Source organism: Antedon mediterranea, chromosome 11, assembly GCF_964355755.1.
Source record: "Antedon mediterranea chromosome 11, ecAntMedi1.1, whole genome shotgun sequence".
Lineage (NCBI taxonomy): Eukaryota > Metazoa > Echinodermata > Crinoidea > Comatulida > Antedonidae > Antedon > Antedon mediterranea.
The window spans coordinates 9,663,058-9,674,411 of record NC_092680.1 but is presented as its reverse complement, the minus strand read 5'-3'; the positions used below and the strand labels follow the sequence as shown (position 1 = coordinate 9,674,411).

The 11,354-nt window shown below is 35.8% G+C and overlaps 1 protein-coding gene across 1 annotated transcript; it reads left to right on the top strand.

Moving 5' to 3' along the window:
• On the top strand, window positions 1–10,503 carry LOC140062852 (monocarboxylate transporter 1-like). Its single transcript, XM_072109224.1, has 6 exons — window positions 1–233; window positions 7,092–7,388; window positions 7,652–7,956; window positions 8,265–8,490; window positions 9,105–9,248; window positions 10,056–10,503. Exons 1-6 carry the CDS (start codon window positions 83–85, stop codon window positions 10,286–10,288), a joined length of 1,356 nt encoding a protein of 451 aa, XP_071965325.1. The 5' UTR covers window positions 1–82; the 3' UTR covers window positions 10,289–10,503.
• The last annotated feature ends 851 nt before the right edge of the window (window positions 10,504–11,354 follow it).

Here is an 11,354-nt window from a genome sequence, read left to right as displayed (position 1 = left end):
CCAAAGTACTGTACTGTACAACGGAATCAGAAAACAAATAAAGAAGGGCGATACATCCACACCAAGGACTTCCAGCTCAACCATGGCTAGGATACGTGTGAATAACAAGAAAGGATGGCTGATAGTGATGAGTATTTTTGTTTTGAACTTCTTCATCTTCGGCATTATTCACGCGTTTAGCCTTGTGTTTGTAAATTTGCAACGAGAATTTAACGCTACTGCAACAACACTTGGTAAGTGCTTTTTCACATGTCTGTGAAGTTTGTTAGTTCCTAGTTCCTTATTCAAATTCAATTAAAGGGACAGTCACAAATATTTTTAAAAACAGATTTTAATACGTAATAACTGTCTAATTGAGTTGTTATTGCATCAACATGTTAGCCTTGACCTTCTCTACTTCTTCCGGTCAAAGTTCAATAACATTTTATGAATTTACGCCCTCTACGGTGAATAAGTAACTAGCTTACGAACGTTATAACACTTTACCTACTTAATTTTTAGCGACTCTATAGTTCACTATGTCGGTCGGTTGGTCGGTCTGTCTGTCGGTCTGTCGGTCCGGTATCACTATGCGTTTTATCGCTTTCTGACCTTATCTTGATATCAGTTTAATCTAGCTAGGTCAATTTTTCACAGAATATTCCTTATGGCCAGGAATCAATGTGGTTATGTTTTCACGGTACGCAATAAAAAATTACGCGGTCTACGCACGATTTAACGAAATCACGTTTGTAATCATATCTTCACAACCATGAATCACAATTAAATAAAGTTTGGTACTCATAAATTTCAGGGCATAAATCATCATATGGCAATACAATTACGTGCGTAGCGCATGTAACGCATGCGTACGCGCGCTTAAAATTTTCAAAATTTATTTTCGATGAAATAAGAGTACGTTTCAGGCACTTTTAAGCGTTTACAAAATTGCCATGGGTGCGTATATTTTTGCGCGCGCACTGCGCATTAAATGTTATTGCGCACTCTTTTTGCCCGATTTCTGTTTTCTTGACTTACTTTTCAACTCGAAATTACGTTATACGAGCACGTCAAAAGTGACAGGCTACGCACGTGTAAATTAAAAAAATATAAATGTTTCTAAACATTTCAACATTTTTAAACATGTTCAGTAATTTCGGTCAGTATAGTTCACTATGTCGGTCGGTCGGTATGTCTGTCTGTCTGTCTGTCGGTCTGTCGGTCTGTCTGTCGGTCCGGTATCACTATGCATTGTAGCACGCGACTTAATGGCTGTTGGCCTTGTTTTTTAAATATTTTGGTATGGATCGATGACCCTTGACCTACTTTACCATTTGCCATCCCAGTTCCGCTACTTTTTTGCATCTACGCCCTCTACGGCGAATAATTAATTGACTTTACGATCGTTATAACACTTGACCTACTTATTTTTTTCAAAATATTTTGGTATGGATCGATCACCCTTGACTGAAAAAAAAATGATAGCTTTGCGATATAAGAGAAGTTTCATTTATAATTTCCAAACAAAATGCCCTAGGATGAGTGTTACAAGGCTCATTAAACACTAGTGCCTTGGTTTTAATACCTTAGTACACACAAATGATCTTTGAAACCGGCGATAACGATAACCGTACATATCTGATGGCATTTTTCTTTGTCATTGTCGGACGCATTTCGTCATAATATTTGTTTAAAAAAACAAAGGCGGGCTAAAAATCCGACGCTAAACATTTACTAGGAGTGGAGCTGTGGCTTGGTGGTTATGATGCTTGGCTACCAATCTCAGGGTCCTGGGTTCAAGTCCTGTCATATGTCAGGGTTTTTTTCTCATGACAATTTACAACTCCACTCCCAAAGACTTAATAATAAGTCTTTGTTTATGTAGAGCATCTTGTGTATATGCTTGTCTTGTGAAATTTTAAATAGTTTATCCATCCTGTAATTGGCGGGTTACTCGCTGTTGGATGAGTATGAAAAAAAAAGTAGGCCTATTTTTTTATATATATAATGTGGTCTTCTCTTTGCACACTTCATATTAAATTGCAATCAACATGCGATCCTTTTTTCTCATTCAAATCAGATAATTATCGGATAAATGCGCACTTTTATTGGTTGAAAAATTAACCGATATTTTGTTTTGGCTGCGGAAACGGCCGTATTGAGCTGCACGGGTGCCATACACGCGTTGCCGCTAAAACTAAAAAATCCGGGATACCCATTTTATGTATATGGTGAAGTTTTTTTCTATATAAAATGAAAGCTAGGCCCTATACATTTTTAAATAAAACTGGTGTAGAGCTACGTATCAGTCGGATTGTTTTTAATCGAAAAGCGGGCAATCCTGCCGGCGAAAGCGTCTAACAGTTGGAACGTATATTAAGGCTTAATTTAGGCATGGAGGTATACCTTCCTCCATGAATTAGACTATAGTGTCTTACCGTAATCTTTCACAAGTAGCTGATAAATAACAAGTATTTATAAGAGCCATTTATTTCTGCATATTATTATACATACCCCAAACGAGGCTCATAACCACAATATGTCCCTTTTTTCAATTGTATTTGTTTCCCAAACGTAACAAAAGTATCCGGTATCTGTTTGACAGTGAGGGTACGTAAGTATGGATCGTATACACTGTAGTAGGCTATCGTAAAACAGCAAAAAGATTAGATCGATAGGCGCGGCACAGAAAGAATGTCCTAAGTTGTTATCGATATAAATAATGGATTATTAATACTGGTAAATAATTTATAAAATATCAAAATTAATTTCCGACATTTAAATACTGTAATACATTAATTTAACTAGTTTTAATGTTTTGATTTGTTCACTATATTCCATATTGTATGCTTATTATACTTTTCTTATTTCTGCATGAACAGTAATTACCAAATCCCCAGTCAGCAAAAACACGTAGCTGTTTTATCGCCTAAACAAACTGTGTATCATCATTTTACTGAATTATTTATTAAAAAGTATATAGAAAAAACGATCCATACGTCATTACTGAGTTGCCTATTTGACACCCTAATGTGTGTTTTTTTTTTACGCTGATGCTTTAGCCAGCTACGTCCCATGAGGACTACTCATTCATAAGCTAAAGCAAGCAGCAGTTATAGTATCTAAGGCCGACAGTTTTGCGACTTTGTAAAATCGAATATAATGTATAGATCCCAGCTGCTGGACCCAAAAAAAGGTCTGGGAAAAGAGAGTCTATTTGGGCTTACGGTTGATTGGTTTACGCGAATCAACAGACCGCGATTGCGACATCTTTTTTTAATAATTAATCATAAATATATCTATATAAAGAACAATGATTAATTTTAAAATGTAGAGCAGCGTTTTTTGTAAGAAAATTTCTTGTTTATAAAAGGGGATGGTCAGCAAAAACACGTAGCACGAAATCTACGAGTAATTCGACCCCAGCCCTCCTGTAGGTTTTTTTTGTGCCTAAAACATGGATTTCTTAATTCAAACAATCTTATATACCAATAAAATGTACATAACGTTTTTTTTTCTCTAAAATAGAAATAATATTTACTTGATCGAATATATGTAATAAGGGAAGATAATTATGTATTAAGGATAAAAATTGATAAGTATAAAAATGATACGTTGCTGGTACTTTACCTAGGCTTAATTAAATTGTATACTATACTAACAACAGTAAAATGATTTTTACTCGGGGTACCCGAGTCTAGGACTTACTCATCTTCTCTTCGTCCATCTGGACACTATTGAGTAAAAAGTGCGATTAGTACTACTCCTCCCTTATTAGTTGTAGTTTTGAGCTGGGATTTGGCATGAATATACTACAGGGACATGTCCTAAAATCTATAGAGCCGGATTTTTAAATTTCAAACCGGATGCAGCCACATGAAGTCTCGAAGATGGTAGGCCTACCATAGAGCCGTATTTGGTAGGTTATTGATTTGTATGTGACGTCACATCCCGTCTTATGACGTCGTTACAGCTTCATTTGCTGTACCCCGAGTATCGCACATTCGTGCTTTTTTGTTAATTAATTTGTTTAATTAAGAAGCCGCATATAACTACATAACGCTGTGGTGTGTGGCGTAGTATCACGTTTGCTTAACAAGCAGAAGGTACCTGGTTCGAGCCCGGGCAAACCTTTTTTTTAAAACTTTATGGTGAAAAGTACTGTATACGAAATATGATAATTATACACAGTATATCTTATTTTTATTATTTTTTAAAATACTTATTTTGTGTAATCGGTAATTATCACTTTTACACATGTTTATTTTGCTTTGTGCTTATTACCATATTTATTTGTAATTTAAATGGATTAAAAAATGTTGTGTAACCCACAATGTTAGTGTAAGAGGTTTCGTAGTGTAGTGGTTGTCAAGTCTGCTTAACACGCAGAAGGTCCCGGTTTGAGCCATGGAGAAACCCATTTTTACTCGGGGTACCCGAGAGTCTAGGACTTACTCATTTTCTCCTCTTCTTCCATCTGGACACTATTGAGTAAAAAGTGCGATTAGTACTACTCCTCCCTTACTAGTTGTAGTATTGAGCTGGGATTTGGCATGAATATACTACAGGGACATGTCCTAAAATCTATAGAGCCGGATTTTTAAATTTCAAACCAGATGCAGCCATATGACGTCTCGAAGATGGTACCATATAGCCGTATTTGGTAGGTTATTGATGTGTATGTGACGTCACATCCCGTCTTATGACGTCATTACAGCTTCATTTGCTGTACCCCGAGTATCGCACATTCGTGCTTTTTACTCGGGGTACCCGAGTCTAGGACTTACTCATTTTCTCCTTCTCCTCCATCTGGACACTATTGAGTAAAAAGTGCGATTTTCAAAGTACTACTCCTCCCTTATTCGTTGTAGTATTGAGCTGGGATTTCGCATGAATATACTAAAGGCACATGTCCTCAAAGCTATAGAGCCGGATTTTTCATTTTCAAACCAGATGCAGCCATAAGACGTCTCGAAGATGGTACCATATAGCCGTATTTGGTAGGTTATTGATGTGTATGTGACGTCACATCCCGTCTTATGACGTCATTACAGCTTCATTTGCTGTACACCGAGTATCGCACATTCGTGCTTATTTGTTAATTAATTTGTTTAATTAAAAAGCCACAATGTGTGACACACACCACAGCGTTATGTAGTTATATGCGGCTTCTTGGCGTAGTGGTTATCACGTTTGCTTAACACGCAGAAGGTACCTGGTTCGAGCCTGGGCGAAACCTTTTTTTAAAACTTTATGGTGAAAAGTACTGTATACGCAATATGATAATTTATACACAGTATATCTTATTTTTATTATTTTTTAAAACATTTATTTTGTGTAATCGGTAATTATCACTTTTACACATGTTTATTTTGCTTTGTGCAAAATCCCCTGAACCCAAACCCTCTCCCAACCCCACTCTCCCACAATTGACGTTTTTTTCTTGGAGGATTGGTGATGTAGTTGAACACAGTAACAGTAAACATCATGTGTATGTTCACACAGGTATGGATGTCTGTAATGAGACAATCCGAGAGACCGATACATAGCTGGATATGGTTAAAGTACTTTGCTAAATGTGTAATTGAATAGGTGTCATATTGGTTAATGAATAAAATATGTATATCTATATCTATATTTCCCCAAACGCCTTGCTGAGGATAATTCAAATACTGTAAAACTTTTATAGTATATATTTTACAATTCGATAGCCTACAACCCCGAGCCCTAGCAAAAATGTGACATCACAAACCACCACACCACCCACCCCTCCCACAAAAACCCCAGGAGTCGGGGTATTGCACATTCGTGCTTGTTCTTTAACTTTATGGTGAAATATACTGTACGTAATATGATATAGGCCTAGAGTATATCTCGTTTTATTACTCGGGGTACCTGAGTCTAGGACTCTCATCTTTTCCTCTTCTCCATCCGGACACTATTGAGCAAAAAGTGCGATTTATAAAGTACTACTCCTCCCTTATTCGTTGTAGTATTGTGCTCGGATTTGGAATGAATATACTACAGGGACATGTCCTCAAATCTATAAAGCCGGATTTTTAAATTTCAAACCGGATGCAGCCACATGACGTCTCGAAGATGGTACCATTTATTTACTTATTTATTTATTTGGAATTACACCTTTAGATCGGTGGCACACTTAGCACAAAGGTGCATCCTTCACAATATAAAATATAACAATTAACAGAAAAGTAACCATATAGCCGTATTCTGTAGGTTATTGATGTGTATGTGACGTTACATCCGGTCTTATGACGTCATTACAGCTTCTTTCACTGTACCCCGAGTATTGCACATTCGTGCTTGTTTCTTAATTAAATGTTCTCTTACGTAAATAAAAGACACAAACATACGTTCTCTATAAACATATATTTACATTTTAAGTAAATGTTAACAAATAGATATGCCTAATAAACGGTGTTTACAATCAATGGTCATTTTTATCGGCACATTTCTGCGAGACCTGTACATTAAAAAAAAACAATTTAAATATAAAAATATTCACACGGCAAAAGCATACCTCTAGGTTTTGCGCCATCAAGGTTAAAGTAAGTACCCGCACGAGTAAGCCAAATAATTGGTACGAGTAAGCCAAATACTTAGGTACGAGTTTCCATGGGTAGGCCTACGTGTTGGTTTGGTCACGGGTTAGCCAAAGTCGGTACAAGTTGACCAATTATTTGTTAGCCAAGTTGGTACGAGTTGGCATGGGTACGAGTTTGTTTCGGGTACGGCGTGTTGACCAGCACCCACCAGATCAAAATATGTTGAAAATGCTAATAACGCCCGGCCTTCAGCGGTGGGTTTCAAGCATCGAGTCTAAAATTGTATACTCGTATTGTTAGTAATAAATGGCCTAGTTACACACCAGACATAAACCGAATTTGATAATGAAAATTAGCTCATACTAAATTATATATCAGTTCCTCCTACCATGGAGGTAAAAAATAAACCCTGCTCCTACTGAATCACAAATTACATTTAGCCCCTTTAAAATTTAATTAGGCATATAGTATAGATAGTGACAAAGCTCTTACTACATTAGATAATGTTTAGTACTAAGCATGTAAATTTATTCTTGTATTTTTCAGGTTCAATAGGTTCAGTAACATCGGCGGCTGTCAGCTTCATGACTCCCATATCTTGTCTTCTCTATGAATTGACATCCCATCGCAGTGTGTCGATAATTGGCGTATTTCTATGCTCTATTGGAGTATTAACATCATCTTTCGTTAACGACGTCAGACTGCTTATGCTAACGTTCAGCTTCATATACGGAACGGGAGCAAACTTTCTTTATAACCCATTGTTTAATCTTGTTAGCTATTATTTTCCGGAAAAACAGTCGGCCCGTGTGACATCATTAGGCAGTGCTGGCGCATCGTTAGGTAGGGTAACACATTGAAACACATGCAAGCCTGAGCAAACTCCTCGGAGTTTAGCAATAACATTTGGCAAACTGCATGAAACTAGTTTGCAAAATTAGCCCATGCACCTTCTTCGACATACTAGTTTGCTGAGATGTAAATGTACGTTTGGTAAAGTTTGCTAGTGTTGACTAGGCGAAATATAAAACAGTTTGAATTTGGTAATATTGTTTAATATTTTTCATTTTCACTAAATTGGACATTTTTTAAATTTCTTTTCTTAGGTGCTCTGACACTAACCCCACTGATGAATATGCTGTTTCCTCTCTGTGGATGGAGGGTTCTCTTCCAGTGTTACAGTGGTGTTATCTTCGTAATTGGACTTGCTTGTTGTAAACCACTTTCTTCGCCTCCACAAATTCACATAAAAAGTCCCAAAAATGAACGAAGGGCCTCAAACAAAGATAATAGTAATATACGCAATAAATACATGAAGTACATATGTATACTTAAAACATGGGAACATTGGCTTTTCAATTTTGGAGTAGCGTTTGGAGCAAGTGCTGTTTTCTTTTATTTATTTTTTCTGGTACGTAGGCCTATTTACTGTCTTAATTATCCTTTCGAATTTTCCAAATACCGGACCTCCTGAGCTGGCCCTATGTTGTTTTTGAAAGGCTGGTTTTCTAATTGCAATATATATATTAGGAAAGAAGTCGGAGCCTCATGAAAATGGATTTGGAGACTGTTTACAACTTCCTTCTATTACAATTCAATATTATGATGTTTTAACTTGACTTGACACCCCACACATGGTGTGGATTTAAAATATGTTATACCCACACCCATGTTTTAACATAAAATAAATATAAAAATACTTTCTCGTATTAATTTCAGGTTAGTGTGGTGGAGAGTTTTGATATATCAAGTGAAAAAGCTTCTACACAGGTCATCATTTTGTCAGCTGCACAGATATTAGGACGAGGGTTTTGTGTACTATTTGGAGATAAGTTACCAGTATCTCGACCAATGGCACTTGCGATTAATAGTATTATTGGTGCTGCAAGTTCTGTATTATTGTTTTTCAATGGCAGCTACACTCAGATTGCTGTTTCTACGTCAGGTAAACCACCTATTATTACAATCTGCATCTAGTATGAGATTAATACTACCAAACTAATATACTCATGGTTTGTGAAAGAATATTTCATTATTCCAATGTCACAACTAAAATGGGAAGAGTACTTCAATGATAACAACATTGATTGGAAAACTTCTTGGTTACGGAAAGTATGTAAAATGAAAGATAAGAAACTAGCACAATTCAATTATAAGATGTTACATAGAATACTGCCTACCAACAAACGGCTGTATCAGTGGAAAGTTAAGGAAACACAAACGTGTGAGTACCTTATACTCATAACCTTTAGCCATTCAGCTGTTAAATAAAATATTGGCAAAGATGCGTTTTTTAGATAATTTGCTTGCAGCAATTCTCAACGTCACAATCAGGTCTCAGAGAATGACTCATTTTCTAACTAGATGTCCCTCCCCCGCCCCCATGGACTCGTATAGTAATTATAATGTATTTATTGTCTTGCTAACCCTTCTCATTATTGAGTACACCAGGATGTCATTCAACAATATTGTATAATATTAAACATATTTTATTGATCTCTCTCATTTGTGATTTGAATGACTGTGAATTAATTATGTATATTTATTTATATAATTTAGTTACAGGATTTGCGATCGGATTCTATTTTTCATTAATATATGCAGCTGGTATAGAGGTATTTGGATTGGAAAGAAACTCCGAATCTGTGGCATATACCATTATTTCAATAGGTTTATCAACACTCACGATTCCATTTCTGTACGGTAGGTAGAATTTAACACATTTAATTTAATGGTGATGATGATTTTGATGGTCATATTGATAAGCGTCTCAATGATGATAGTGATAAGCATAATGATGATAGTGTTAAGCATGTCAATGATGATGATGAACAATACACGTACCAATAATGATAGTGATAAGCCTACCAATAATTATAGTGATAAGCGTACCAATGATGATAGTGATAAGGTACCAATGATGATAATGATAAGCGTACCAATGACGATAGTGATAAGCGTACCAATGATGATAATGCTGAGCGTACCAATGATAATGATAAGCGTAGGCCTACCAATGACGATAGTGATAAGCATACTAATAATGCTAGTGATAAGCGTACCAATGATGATAGCGATACGCATGCCAATGATGATAGTGATAAGCGTACCAATGACGATAGTGATAAGCGTACCAATGATGATATGATAAGCGTACAATGATGATAGCGATACGCATGCCAATAATGATAGTGATACGAATACCAATGGATGATAGTGATATTAGCGTTCAAAATGAACGTTAATCCTGCAAATGATGATAGTGAAGCGTACCAATGATGATTGTGATAAGCGTATCAATGATGATAGTGATAAGCGTACAATGATGATAGTGAAGCGTACCATAATGATAGTGATAAGCGCACCAATGATGATAATGCTGCGCGTACCAATGATGATAATGATAAGCGGACCAATGATGATTGTGATAAGCGTACCGATGGTGGTAATACTAAGCTTACCGTGATGCATTAATATAAAATTAATCGCCCGCATATTCGTCTTTTACAGGAACGTCGTATGATAATACAGGCAGCTACAGCATCTCAATTTTAACAAGTACGATTGTATGGATTTTATCGTCTGTTTTCTTTACATTTACCACCATCTATCATAAACGATTGAGTCGTCGATTTCAGTCTTTAAACAATACTTCTTCCATCGATCATAAAACAAACGATACTATAGGCGATATAAGGCTACGTCTAGAAAACGAAGCAGAAGTCGGAGAAGAGTTATTATAAACGTCGGCCTATTTATTTTGTTTCACTTTGTGTTTTTCATTAGGCTACCGGTTCATCACCGGCTAATCAACCATGTCTTTCATAATTTTGAAGTTGATTATTAAGCATATTTATAAAATGTATCAACCATTAAGTTAAGCGCCGATACTATGTTTATAAATGAAGTCAGAATTATTGACTGTAATATATAGGTTTATCATATCTAGAAAATAAATACCAACATTTTATATATTATATTAAAAATATGTATTTTTATATGATATGCGTGTTGTCACAATAAAGAATGTTTGTGTGAATTCTCATCTGAATTCAATTTAATTGTATGACGGAAAACCATTATGAGAAAATAATTTAACTAGAAAGCCACTCCGAGAGGGCATACCTCCGCCTACTGTAAAATTCTCCTACATAAGATTTCTCCGGTAAAAAAGAAATATATATATATATATTTGTGTGTGTCTTAATGCTGTTTGTGATTTAGACTAATTTCACTACAAGCATGTGTATGCGAGTTTGGTGTAATGGTTATGTAACAAGCCTTTCAATTAACAATAGCTTCAGTTGACTAACAATAGAACAGCAACGCGAAAATCAAACGAGTGAATTTGAAAAGAAATAGGTTTTTTAAACTACTCGCGTCAAAAAACGTGCACATTAAATCAAATTATGTTTAAAAATTACAAATCACAAATTATAACTCTTGCCTCTTGTTCAAAAATTTGGTTATTTGGACAAGTAGTTCTCGAGAAAATGCAATTTCAGTTTACTTGTTACTTTAAGACTGCTCGCCGGCTTTTGAAAAATTCTGTCCTATCTAGCAGGTCTAAAAAAGTATACTAAAAAGTGGTCCAGAATTGGGACTGTGGTCCCAAATGGTCCCAAAATTTAATGGAATGGTCCTTGACCACATATCTATCTGTCTATTCATTTTGGTAAAGATCTTGTAATTACTTTTTGAGTAATCCTGCTAACAAACAAACAAACAAACAAATGAAAGCACTCAGAAACTGAGTGAAGTACTTGGCAAAATATATCCACTGACTGGGAGCATGTTGAAAGATACAAT